Here is a 14752-nt window from a genome sequence, read left to right as displayed (position 1 = left end):
GTGTAAAGTGCAAAATAAATAGATGTAGATAAATTTAAAGTAAAAATCTGTTTTGAAAAGTAGGTAGTTATTATTGAAGTAAACTAAGCAGAAAAACTAATTGAAGAAGGCATTAAAAGATTCCAGTGAGGCATTTAGGCTTCAGGAATTTTCATGGAAAGGGAAATTAGATGCTTAGAACTTTCACCATCCTGGTGGATGGTGTAGTATTTAACTTAACCTAAAGTTTATCTAGAATTGTCATGCTTTAGTTCAAGTGACAGCTTATAGCCTAAATGGCTTTTAATGACCTTGAATTTTCTGTTTATATGGATAGAACCCATATAGCCTCGGGGTATAGTATCTACAGATGAATAGATTTATCACTTTGGACCTAACATACATGAAGTTAGCAAATATAAAATAGGTGCCTGCTATTTTTCTCTAAACATTCCTCTAAAGTCAACAAGCTGTTGTATTACTGTTCAAAGTGGTGTTATCTCATTAAAAACATTGAAGTGAAAATTTCTTAGTTTTATTGTTTTAAATATTCTTAAAACTGGCTAATTAAGTCCTAGAAAAGCAACGGACTCTTATTTTTACTAGAGCAGATAATCAAGCTTATGAAAGAGGGGGTTTCAAGATTTTTTTATAGGTGATTCTTTAAAATAGGCTTTTTTCTTGCTGATATAACTAACATTTATTTTCTGTTTATTTTTAAGACGAGCAAAAATCAAATTAAAGTAGATCTTGTAGATGAGAATTTTACAGAATTAAGAGGAGAAATAGCAGGACCTCCAGACACACCATATGAAGGCAAGTACTTTTTTCTGTATCAAAATATTGTGCGTATTAGAACTTGTCTGAAATATTAAATCAGAATAATCTTAAGCATCTGTAAACTACGTGGAAGGTAACTTCGTCTGGCTTAGGATATATAGCAGTTTTTAAAAAATAAATTTAGATACTTATCAAGACTGATTTTTCTTACTGAATTTTAGCTAATTTTTTTCTTTCTCTAAAATAGGTTTAGTAGAGCCAAGTTAGAGGTTATATAGGTTAGAATTTAACAGTATAACACATCTAGCTTGTTAAGCTTCTAGCTTATATGGACAATAGACTCTTAGTTACCCTTCATATGATATCTATAATAAACCTTGCCTGAAATTTCTGACTGATAAAATGTTAATTTTTTTGAAAAGCTCCTCTCCCGTTTGTCATTTAGCATTTCATTCACTCATATGTCTTCATACAGGCTGTATTCCAAATATTTAATTTTCTTTATTCAGGAAAGCTTTGAATGATCATTTCAAGAAATATAGAAAAGAAAAGAGGCAGCTTTGCTGAACTTTGTGTTCATAAACTAAGTCTGTAGCTACTTTAGATCACGCAGTTGGGTGGTAAGATACAGAAAGAAGCTTTATAGCTTTTTATTTCCTCATTACGCAAATCTTCAGTAATGAATATTATCGTAAATGTGGGTTATGTAGCATAACCGAGGTTCTTGCGTATAATAAGCATTCAAGTATTTGTTTAATAGAAGTCATATAACAGAATATGTAGTAGTAGCATTTATTGAGTTTTTGCTTATTAGAGCTTTACATGTATTTTCTCATTAAAGTCCTTACAACAAATCTTATGAGGTAAGTACAGTTATCACTGTTTCATAGATGAAGAAATTTAAGTTCAGAAATTAAATAACTTGTCTAAGGTCAAACATCTAAGCGGAACAGCTGGGATTTGAGACCTAACAGCCTTTGACTTCAAAGCCTATGTTTCTAATCACTTTCTCCTTTTGAATAAATCAGGAGTAACTGAATATTGAAAGTGGTGGTTATGTCTACTTTGAATGTGGGGGTTCTATAATTCTGTATTGAATAGTTACCCAAAAGTTTTCAGAAAAATCCAATATTCTAGAATATTTTTCTGTTTTCATTCAAATTTTTAAAAACATTAGAATGTCTTTAGCATTTCCTACCAAATCTTAAATGATAAAATTTTATATTCTGTTTTGTAGTTCATATGAGCCACTTCTAGACATCATTTAATTTTTTATACTGTTTACTGAGTGCTTCCCATTTGCCAGGCCTTGTCTGAATGCTTTCATGGATGCTATTCATTTAGTCCTTTTGACAGTCATTAGATGGAGAAGAGAACTTTAGTTATCTTATAAAAAACCAAGTTCTTGTGTTAAAAGCAGATGTATGTAATGATATACTAGCTTTTTCTTGAAGGCAGACATTATAAATATTCTTAAATAACTTTTTTCGGTTGTTTAGATGTATTTTTAAAAGACAGTAGGGCAGTAGCATCATCATTCTAGAGCTCTTCCAGCAAATTGATATTTGTAAATAAGGCATCTCCTGAACTAGGATAGGCAGAATATTCGTTACCTTCTTAGAAACCCTTAATAAAGATAGATGAATTCTTAAAAATTGGATAATATACACTTATTTATATGATTAAATTACAGATATTCCATATTTGTTGATTAGAAACAAGTTTGGTAATTTTAAGTGCTTATTTCTGCTGCTGCCACTAAATGAGACATTAATCTTTGGTAAGATTAGTTTTAATATGCTTTTGGGGTATATATTTGAGATAGATTAACTTAAATTGTATTCTTTCTTCATAAAACAATTGAAGAGAAGTTGTTTGTTTTGTTTAGGAAAAGCACCATTCAAGGGCATAAACTTAAGATAGTCTTTTTTTGAAATATGGACATGGGTAAAAATATTTTGATAATATTTATGGGAGGGTTCTTTCTAGTTTTTGAGGATTTTTTTAAAATCTCAATAGCTAAGGTAGAAGTTTACATGTGAAATGTTAAACTGTTTATAACCATCACTAAGCAATGAGCTATTTTATGTAGTGTTTAAAGTAATCAGATGGAGAAGTAGAATATCCATGGAAAATTTACCATATTGCACATGTTACTTAACTCAATTTTCTTCTTTTGCCTTAATAGCTCAGTGGCAAAGGAATAATTTAGTTCTTGAGCCTTTCTTCCTAAGAGTTGTTTTGAATTTGTGGAATCATTCTTGTTAGGTTTTAAAATCTCATCCCTTCCCCAACTCCCCTTTGGATTAAGTTAAATCTAAAGATTATAAATTTTTGATATTAAAAGTTGTTCTTCAAGAAGTAAATGTTTTATAGTGAAAGCCATTTTAATATGAGTAAAATAGTTATAAAGCTCCCTTAGTTGTGTTGCTCTGATATATATCAAATAATGCTATGGTTAATAACGCTAGTGGTTATGTATTGAAAGTTGTCAGATAATAATGCAAGACAGAGCATATTAATAGCATATGGAGTAGAAATAGGATTTGGGGTACTCTAGGGTCCAACATTTGTATAATATCTCTGGGCTCTCACACTGCTCTTGAGAGATTGTTTTGGACATACAAAAAGGAAGAACTTTATATGAAAGGTTAGAGACAGTAATCTGGAATTTAATCAGAAAAAGTAAGATTCTTAGGAAGGAATAAGAAGAACCTACATATTACTCAGCCCAAATTTATGATACCTATATTTGAAGCTAGCATTTGTAACTGAACATAAACAGTTATCTCTGTATTCCCCCCAAATTTCCTCAGGTTCTCTTCTCTCATCCGTCTTATTTTTTTGTTTTAACGACTTCCCTTTATATTTCAGTGCTACCATATGCTCTGTGGTTCAGGCATCTAGTTCAATTTATGCATCATGCTCTATGAGATTCTGTTAAAAATAATTAGGAAGAAAAGAAGAATTAGAGAACCAAAAAGGACTTGAAGAAAGTGGTACCAAGTGAATTGCTCATTTGTTTTTCTCCCAGATTCAAATTCATCTATTCCTAGCAATGGAGGAGTGGATTTGAGAGAATCCAGATATACTGAGAGTTGAATGTATTGAATTTTGAAGTTAATAATGCTCCTAGCGCACAGTTTTTGTTTTATTTTACTTTTTATTATGGAAAATTTCAGGTATATACAGAAGGCGGCAAATGATATAATGAAACTTCTGTGTACTCTTCAGCCAGCTTTAATAACTATCAACCCATGGCAGGTCTTTTATCTAATTCACCCCTTACTTGTTTTGAAGCAAATCCCATAAATATTTCATATGTAAATGTTTCATTAGCACAATTTTATTTGTTGTATTTTGGAATAGTGAGTATTCTATGTTAGTAAGTCATAAAATCTTAGAATTTGAATATTTCTTAGAGTTAGAATTCAAATCCAGCCTCTCATCCAGTGCAAGACTTTCCCCTTCAGAATTTCCTGAGAGGTAGTTATCCTCCCCTTGAATACCCCAGTCATGGCAAGCTAGATAAACTTTTTAAAAATACATATTTAGCTGCTAGTTGTTCAAGATAACTTCAAACCAAAACAGAATGTTGCTTTCTATTTATATAATAATGGTTAGAACAACCCCTTTGTAAAATTTGCATTTTGTATACCCATTTTGAGGAAGCAAATAGTTTTTTTATCTTTATGCCTACCTCTGGTCTTATTGTTTAATTTTATTTTTAAATTTTAACAAGAAATGTTAGCATTTAATTTAGGGCACAAGTTAAAAGTTTGGGACATTTTTGCATTTGAGAGAACCAGTTAGTAGTAGATCTTTTTCAGTTTATGGCATAATCTGTATATCCTTTTGCTGTGTATGCCTTTATGCCTCCCTGCCTTCTTTCTTGTTTTCTTTCCATTTTTCTTTATTATTTAGCAAATCTTTATCAGTGTGGACTAGAGGAATCAAAAGGAGATGGAACCTACACTACTCAATTGTCCCAATGAAATCTTTGGCATTGGATTGTCTATGGATTTAATGTATTCATCTATCTCTAGCCCTATTATTTCCTGATAAACTAATACAGTTGTATAACATGAGTATTCTGTATGCTTTAAAAAAGCTTTAAATTAAAAACCTAGTACTTTTGATTATTTCCTTTTTGGATTTCAATTTTAAAATGAATTTGTTGTAATTGAATATGAAATAGTGCATGTTTTGTCAAGTTCTATCACTATATTTTGCTTCACTTATTTGAGGTGAGCAGCATTCTTAACTTTCTGTTTTCCCTGTTTTTTAGGAGGAAGATATCAACTAGAGATAAAAATACCAGAAACATATCCATTTAATCCCCCTAAGGTATTGTAAGCCTAATCTTGTGCATGAACTTCTAAAATATATTTCTTGGCTCATTTAATTAATATATTTTAGTGCTTATTAAAATTATAGCTTTTTGAGTTGTTGACTGTAAATAAGTGTGGATAACATTTTGGGTAATGGCAGATGGTTTGCTTCTGGAATTAGAATGAAAAGCAGGGTTACTCAGAGGCAACTGGTAATGGCTCTAGACAGGATTAGGATGTGCTTCTGACAATGGCTTAAATTCTAGGTCTAGAAAAACTTGCAGTATTCCCAAATTTAGAGAACTCTTATAAAAGTTCTTTCTTGCCTCAAAGAAATACATTTTTTAGGGAAGAATGTGTTCTGAATTCATTTAACAATTAGAGTACTGTGTGCCAATATAGCAATAAATAAGACTTATACTGTCTTTGATTTCATGGAGCTTACGTTCCAGCAGGAAAAAAAAAATGAACAAGTAATTACAATTGTGATGAATGTTGAAAGAGGAAACAGCATGCCCTAGGATCATGTATAGCAAGGGGAACTAAGCTAAACTTATTTTTGACTGAACAGCTTCCTTTATGTCTGTACTTTTGCTGTCATCATTGCTTTAGTTTAGGCCTTCAACTTTATTACTTCCCTGTTTTGCCTATTATTTAATCACCCTTCCATCTTTGCCACTCCTCTTCATTCTTTGCATTGCTGTTTTGTAAATCTTCCTAAAATGCAGTTTTGATCATGTTTCTTTTCTTTCCTTATTAATAATGTCTAAACTCCTTAGCTAGGCATTTAAAATCTCCTTTAACCTGATGCCAGTCTTCTTTTCCACCCTCACCTTCAACATGGGTCTTATTTTCCACTCTGTATTATTTGCTATTTGTAGATGATGCTTATTCTTTCACAGTTTTCTGTCATTTTCGCTTGAATCATTGTCCCTATCATTTAAAATTCTAGTTTTCTTTTGAGGTCTGGGTTAAGTAATACTTTCTCCATTAAGTTGTGCCCATCAAATTGTTTCTCCTTCTACTCTCAATAGCATTTTATATAATTTATATAGTACCAACACAAATACAATACCAATTAATGTATTCTATTATTTGGGTATGTTTCTTTCACTTTCTTTTATACTTATGAGGTGAAGGACTATGTCTTTGTATTTTCTATGGCTCCTAACACTATAGTGTCCCTTCAGCTTATGATAGTAGTTACTGAGAAAATGTTCTGGAATTCATTCATTCAACCTATGAGTTGTTTGCGTTTAAGAATAGACATGGTGGGGGCCGGCCTGGTGGTGCAGCGGTTGAGGGTTGAGTGCACAAGTTCCACTTCGGCCGCCCAGGGTTCACTGGTTTGGATCCTGGGTGCGGATATGACACTGCTTGGCAAGCCATGCTGTGGCAGGCGTCCCACATATAAAGTAGAGGAAGGTGAGCACGGATGTTAGGTCAGGGCTAACAAAGCAAAAAGAGGAGGATTGGCAGCAGATGTTAGCTTAGGGCTAATCTTCCCCACAAAAAAAAAAAGAATAGACATGGTAATGGAAGTTCCAGGGTGATTTGAGTCACCTACCAGTTTGGGGTGCCTGTTATGCTGTTGTTTATGTGTATCTATTTTCTCATAAGCCTGGTAGATTTTTTAAAATTATGTTAAAATATATATAACATAAAATTTACCATTTTAACCATCTCTAAGTGTGCAGCTCAGTGGCATCAAGTACATTCACCTTGTTGTGCAACCATCACCACCAACCATCTCCAGAGCTTTTTCATCTTCCCTGTTAAATAATAACTCCCTGTTACCCCATGCCCCCAGCTCCTGATGACTACTGTTCTACTCTCTCTGTGAATTTGACTAATCTAGGTCCCTTATTTAAGTGGAATCATAACAATATTTGTCCTTTTGTATCTGGCTTATTTCACTTAGCATAATGTCTTCAGGGTTCATCCATATTATAGCATGTGTCAGAATTTCATTCCTTTTAAAAGCTAAATTGTATTCCATTGTACATATCTTCCACATTTCGTTTATCCATTCAGCCATCGATGGACATTTTGGGTGTTTTCTACTTTTTAAGTCTGGTTGTTTTTTTTTGGTATTATAAAAGTAGTTTGTGTTTTTTGTAGACAGTTGAGAAAGTTATATAGTGAAATATAAAAATAAGAAAACATTTTTTCAATACAACCACTTAGAGATGACCACTGTTAAGCTTTGATCTTACATCTGTGACTTAATTTTAATTGTTATCCTGGTTACCTTCTACTGGATTCAGTCGAGGTGGTCAGTGTTATCATTAGAATGAGTAGTCATTTGAGAGTACTTTAATTGTAGAATACCATGAATGTAAGAAAAGATTTTTAAATGTTTAGAGATAAGGATGACCTCATAGGCTAAAAAATTTTTTTAATGGAAATAAGAAAGAAAAGACCTTAAGAGAGACTACTTTCAACCACTACATTTTTATAATTAAATAATAATTGTAGCAGCCGTCACTTGCTTTGTGCTAAGAATTTAATATCCCTTTCCTGAAACAGTTTTTATAATAATTGAGGGAACTGAGGCTTTGAGTAAATAGAACCCAGATCCCATAAGGCCCACTGTGTTCTCACTTTCTTGATCCTGATGAGGAAGGAGTGAGGATCTCTGAAAAAGTGAATATGACTCTACCAAGAACAAGAACAATCAACCACAGTTCAAATCTTCTGCCATTTAACTGGCTTTGTGATTTTAGGCAACCTATCCAACTGCTGTGTGCCTCAGTTTTCTCATCTGTAAAATCCTCTCAGGGTTGTAAAGATTAAAGGAGTTAATCCATGTAAAGAACCATATTTCAATACTTCTATGAAACGTTTTTTCACATTTTTAACATCTCTGAAATCGGGATACATCTTTGAATGGATGGTGTATTATAATTTAATTGGCAGACTTTTTTTCTTTCTCAAAGGTCCGTAAAATAATGGTGTATTGAATAATTGATGGTACCTGAGTTTTAATGAAATATGATACTTAGAATACTGCTTGCGCAGAGTAAGTATTCTGTAAATATTAGCTAGCACTAACCAATGACTACCACCTTAAGAGGCCCTTTTTGAAGTAGTCTGTTGGCTTCCCTCTGCAACATCATTTTAAAATACAGTAGCATTGACACTTAAACTTTCTCTATAAATTGAAATTCTCATACAGTGCTGGTGGGAATGTAAAATGTTGGAGCTGCTTATGTCCACACAACAGCTTATACACAAATGTTCATACCAGCGCTATTCATAATAGCGAAAAAGTGGAAACAACCTAAATGTCCCTCCTCTGAATGGATAAATAAAATGTGGTATACCCATACCATGAAATATTATTTGGTTATAAAAACAAATGAAGTATTCATCTGTGTTATAAGATAGATGAACTTTGAAAACATCATGCTGAATAAAAGAAGCCAAACACAAAAGGCCACACTTTGTATGATTTCACTGATATGAAACATTTGAAGGAGCAAATCCATAGAGACAGAAAATAGATTGGTGGTTGCTTAGGACTGGGGGAGTGTGGGGGAATAGGTAGTGACTGCTGATGGTTATGTGGTTTCTTTTTGAGTTGATGAAATGGTTAGAAATTAGATTGTGGTGATGGTTGTACAACTCTATGAATATACTAAAAACTATGACGTTCTGCACTTTAAATGGGTAAATTATGGCCTCAATAAAAGTGCTTAATTATTTCTGTCTAACGACTGTGTTTAGCTCTTAAGTGATTGTATAGTCCTGGCTCTGTTTTATGCACTTGATATATTATTTAATCCTTGAAATCACTGTCTTATCACCACTACCACTACCTCTTATTTTTAGTACAATGAGAAAAATAGACTTGAAATATAAGAACCGAGGTCTGTCTGATGTTTTTGCTACTAGTTTGTATTGCTCTTCAGGCCACTACTATCCTAATTCCAGCCATTCTATATTGAGGTAGCTTCAGGCTTTAGAAAGATGTTCCTTCAGTCAACCCAAATTTGTCTCCCTCTGGCTTAGTCGTAGTTGGAATTTAGTGTTCTTTTAAATATGGCACTAATCCCATTTATGGCATTAAGCTTTTGAAGTAAATGTTAATGAACATATGATAAATATGTTCTAGATATGTACTATATTGATTTGAAGTTTTACTGATTGGTTAATATAATGGAAAGATTGGGGAATATTTGTGCGAATTTCTTGCTGTATTATGTTCACATTTAATATATAGGTTTAATTTTACTCCTTATGAGGTGAAAGTATTGAAGTTAGCTGTTATATTCTCTTCTCATTACTGTGCAGCTAAAATTGCACAAGATTGCAAACTTAGATGGATTTATATTAACATGGCCACACTGTACTTTCTGTTCATTATCCTGCAATAAATTATTGACCTAAAGAGCAGAAGGTTAACTTCTAGATAGAGAAGATATATCTTTGAATCAGCTGAATATAGTGTAGAAGGAATTTGATTCAATGCATACAACCCGTGTTATTTCTAGAGTAAATTATAATATATATTCTGTTAATGAAAAAAAACCATTAAGTTAGGAAAACTCTAGGGGCCGGCCTGGTGGCGCAGCGGTTAAGTTCATACAGGGTTCACCGGTTTGGATCCTGGGTGCAGACCTACGCAGCACTTGTCAGGCCGGGCTGTGGTAGGTGTCCCACATAAAATAGAGGAAGATGGGCACAGATGTTAGCTCAGGACCAGTCTTCCTCAGCAAAAAGAGGAGAATAGGCAGCAGATGTTAGCTCATGGCTAATCTTCCTTAAAAAAAAAAGAAAAAAATTAGTAAAACTCTAGCTCAGTGATTTGTCCAATTAAGTATTCAAGGTTAGGTTGTGAATTTTTCTCTTTTTCCTAGGCATAATAAACATACTTTTATACGTGAAATTGAGTACAGTCACGTGCCACATAATGACATTTCAGTCAGTGATGGGCCACATATATGATGGTAGTCTCACAAGATTAGTACTGTGTAGCCTAAGTATGTAATAGGCTGTACCAGCTAGGTTTGTACAAGTACATCCTGTGATGTTCACACGATGACAAAATCGCCTAACGACACGTTTCTCAGAATATATCCCCATCAAATGATGCATGACTATATAAATAGCAATAGTAATAACCTGTAATGAGTCTGTCCCTCTGCGCATGCATATTTAAAATAAAATAGCATTTTCTTTTGTGCAGTAAATTAGTTAAAGCTCGTTTAGCTATTGTAACATTGAGTTCCAAGCTTGAAACTGGAAATTCCCAATGGAAATATGAGCTCACATTTACTATGAAATAGTTGCTGAAATGTTTGTTGAACTAAAGAGTGAATGAACATAGGATGCATCCTGTAGGAGGAGATAAAATTACTGATGATGGTGTGCCCATATAGGTAACTAAAAATAGTCCCCTTCCTTCATTTCGGTCTGGTAACATTGTTAAGATTTTTGATTCTATTCTTTGAGTGCTCCTCAAAGCTAATGGATGTTCTGATGTTACCTAGATGGTGCTAGTGTGAGTTTCATTTGTGAAAATGAGACTTGAATTGTTGTTAGTAAGTGTTTTAGTACTATAAACCATCCCACATCTGTTTTGTAATCGGAGTCAAATATGATTCAAATAGGTCATAATAAATGTCATTGTATTTTTACTTAGACTTATACTTCATCCCTTCCAAGTTCTTTTGATTCTTCATTTTTGTCGATATATAGGACAAGGATGATAGCACTATGGGAGAAAGTGACAAACACAATGGACATGAATTGGGTATAGAATAATAGGACCAAATTCTGGGATACATGTGAGTAGTACTGGTGATATTAAAGCTTGAGGAAGACAAAGAAAAAAGTGAAAAATGTAAGAAAGGAGGTAGTTGGTGAACAATAACAAAGAAGAGAGAAATAGGAGATAGAGTGGTAGACCATACAAAGAACTACTTATAAAATAGTTATTTATATCTATAGTGGTGGATAATGGAGTGTTCTCTTGAAAACTAATTTCTTTATTAGATCATCTGCAAGTTCAAAAATATTTATTCCTAACTGTAGATTTAGTACAAAGTATGAAAGAGTTTAATAATTTCCTTGGTCCTGCATATGTGCATATTTGTTTTCATGTCGAGTCTGTGGAGAATCATGTATTGAAGACTCTTTAAAAAGCAAGTTACAGTTCGCACAGCCTTAGATCACCTGCCTAAACCATAAAACTTCTGACATCTTCAGTAGTAATTTAAAATTCTGATTTCCAATCTTGTTGAAAATATTGAACCAACTTTTGTTTTAAAGTCACAAAATGCTGTAATGTCCTCAGATTATGGAAATTATGGTGTATGGTTATTTTGTATCTTTATGCTTTGAACTCAGTGGTAAAAATTAAGATGTGAATATTGTCTTATGTCTCTTATAAAGAAATGTTTGTTGTACATAAGCTCTATATGCCTGTCTTATTTGACCTGCACTACATTTGAGAGGGATACTGTTTAGCCCTATAATAACAGGTTTGTCATAATGTTAATTGCATATTCATTCAATGTAAGTCTCTCTAGATACTTGGGGTGCTCTGGTAAGCAGGATAGATACTGTGCCTTTCAGGGAAGACCAGACAAATAAGAAAGAGATTAAAGAAGTGTGATCAATACTATGACATAGGAAAGTACAGGGTGCTGTGGGAACTAATCAGGAAGAAGCAATATGGAAGCTGTAACTTGGAAGATAAGTTACGAGTTAGCTAGGAGAAGAGAGCATCAAGACATGTTATTGAAAGAAAGAAACACATCTGAAGGCCCTCAGGCAAAAAAAATTTCTTTTGAGTATGACTTACTGAGCAAGTGCAGGGAATGTAGGGTAGAAGTGAGGTTTGAGAGGTAGGCTAGGGCCAGTTTAAGAATGTGGGCTTACATAAAGGGAATGAGAAGTCATTAAAGAGCCTTAAGTAGAGTAGTGACATGAATGAGATTTGTTTTAAAGGGTTCTCTTTCATTTTAGTGTGGAGAATGGATTGTTGGAGGGAGCAAAACTGAAGGCAGTAATGTCAGTAGACTGTTCAGTAACCCAGGTGGAGAATGATAGTCTCCTTTAACAAGATGATGGTTCTGTAAATGGAGAGAAGTAGGTATCATTGAAAGCAGAAAGATTATTTTAAGAATAAAAAAGGATCCAGGAAAGTACATTATTAGCGTTTTGAAGTCATTGGGGACTTAAAGTGCTTTTTCAGATGGCATATAAGTTAGTAAGTAGTTGAGGAGGAAGTAGAGACAGGTAGTATAGACAAGTCACAAGGAGAAAAGTGGAAGCTATCAGTTTAGCTTCTTCCCATAAATAGTTTAGATTTGAAGCATATATTGATAAATTATTTTTTGTAAAGCACTTAGAACATTTCTTGGCTTAGAGTAATAATCTATTGATTGTTAAAAGAATTTGACTTAATACTATCATATGTGTCAGATATAGTGATAATAATAATAATAATGGTCTTCCAAAAGCTCATAAGTAAGAGTTGACGAATTAGATTTTATTTCATGGTGATCTGATACAGTTGGCATTATCACTTTGTTGGTTTCTTATTCTTCCATGCTAAGACAAATGGTGAGGTGGGTAGAGATTCAGAATCTGAAATCAGATTGTATGAGTTTACATTTTGTTCTGTTGCTAACTAGTTATTTGATTTTGGATAAATCTCTTAAACTCTAAGCCTCAGTGTCTCCTTAGTGCCAGGCATATAATAATAAACCTTCATGTGGAATACTACTCAGCCATAAAAAAGAACAAAATCATCCCATTTGCAACAACATGGATGGACCTTGAAGGAATTATGTTAAGTGAAATAAGCCAGATAGAGAAGGACAATCTCTGTATGACTCCACTCATGAGGAATTTAAAAATGCAAAGAGAACAGATTAGTGGCTACCAGGGGAAAGGTGGGGTGGGGGTGGGCACAAAGGATGAAGGGGTGCACCTACAACACGACTGACAGACAATAGTGTACAACTGAAATTTCACAAGATTGTAACCTATCATTAACTCAATTAAATAATAATAATAAGCCTTCATGTATTTGTTAAATTATTTTTAAAAACTTTGAGAAAAGAATTGTTACAGAAAAATTAGGATCAGTCTTATAGCCACGTCCTACTTGTGCTTCCATGTACTGATTTTGCTTACTTTTTCTTTCAAACCTATTCTACACCTTACTTCACACTAAAAAAGTTGCCATTTACTGTCAATATTTTGACTTATGTACTACTTTATCTACCTAAATGAATTTAAGTCCATGTTTGTATTTCTCATAGCATCTAACATTATGCTGGGTAAATTATACACACCTAGTAATTGTTGGGTTTCTTTAAAGGCAAAGCATTTATTAAAAGATTTAAAAAGAATGCATGTCAGTGACAACATTTGGCTTACTGAATTCTTGTCTTCTGCACTCCTCTCTTCATCTAGGCAAAATGATGTGATGTGTAAATACAGACATTCTTTTTAGATCCGAGGGTTTCATTTTACTTGTAGTTCTACTTAAACTATATGTGTTTTATTTATTTTACATAAAAACTCAAGTGTGCTTTATATTCTAGGTCCGGTTTATCACTAAAATATGGCATCCTAATATTAGTTCCGTCACAGGGGCTATTTGTTTGGATATCTTGAAAGATCAATGGTAAGAGATTTTGAATTCACTTTCTCCCCTTTCTCATATGAATTCCAAGACTATATTTAGAGTGTTAAATGTCTGATTGCCTCAAAACATAAGCATGTATTATACTTCCTCTTCTTTGGATAATAATTTTAAAACTTTATGAAAGTGTGTTATAATTGAGATCACAATCTATTTTTAAATAGTGACTTATTAGGTAATGTCAGATGCTAGCTTTACATCTTGAAAAGTCTTGGATTTCATTTGTTATTTTCATAAATTTGATTCTTTGCTGTCTCAGGAAGATATTTGTGAAAGAATAAAAAACGTTTAAGTATTGAAGTAATCAGCTCTGACTTGGATGGAATCTAGGCAACAAGAATGTTATACAAGTTGTGTTAATTGCACACAGTAAGGTTCTCAGATTCCAAGAAGGAATACCTTTTTACGTAATACCTTCATTTGCACAGCCATTTATAGTGCTTTCACATGTTCTGTCTGATTTGATCTTAGCAGCATATTGTTTTAAGAGTTCTTACTCTAGAGCTGAGGGGTTTGAATCCTGGCTCTGCCATTTACTAAGCTCTGTGATCTTGAGCAAATTACCTAGTCTTTGTGCCTTAGTTTACTCATCTAAAAAAATGAGGTTAATACCTGCTTCATAGGGCTATTGAGAGGATTAAATGAGTTGCTTTATGTAATACTCTTAGAGTAGAGCCTGGAATATTCTAACAGTATGGATGGAAAAACAAAGACAAGAGGTATAAAAAGATATTGGAATGGAGGAAAATAGTAGTAAGTTATGTGTTTGATTTGTTAAGAAAGGGAGAGAATTGAACCTGAACAAGGTAAAACAAGAGTGACAGCATACGGTGTATGAGTGATTTGGTTTATTTAGTAGTAACTGGATAAACAGATGAGAGTTGCTGGTTTGGTTTTGTTTTCTTTTTTCCATTCTAATAGCATATCTGAGTAAAGACTCTCCCTGAGTAGATCATCTCGTGGAACATGGTTTCTTGATCTGTATTCCATACTGTTA

At 33.3% G+C, this 14752-nt stretch overlaps 1 protein-coding gene across 1 annotated transcript in view; it reads left to right on the top strand.

Moving 5' to 3' along the window:
* Positions 1–14752, top strand: part of LOC124237215 (ubiquitin-conjugating enzyme E2 K) — a 66513-nt gene that overhangs the window by 39753 nt on the left and 12008 nt on the right. The window contains exons 2-4 of the mRNA XM_046656662.1: positions 702–795; positions 5048–5106; positions 13655–13737. Coding sequence (XP_046512618.1) covers positions 702–795; positions 5048–5106; positions 13655–13737 — 236 coding nt within the window. The remainder of the gene's footprint in view (positions 1–701; positions 796–5047; positions 5107–13654; positions 13738–14752) is intronic.

Source organism: Equus quagga, chromosome 3, assembly GCF_021613505.1.
Source record: "Equus quagga isolate Etosha38 chromosome 3, UCLA_HA_Equagga_1.0, whole genome shotgun sequence".
In the NCBI taxonomy this organism is placed as follows: Eukaryota; Metazoa; Chordata; class Mammalia; order Perissodactyla; family Equidae; genus Equus; species Equus quagga.
The sequence above is the reverse complement of the archived record's forward strand: the minus strand, read 5'-3'. Positions and strand labels throughout refer to the sequence as shown.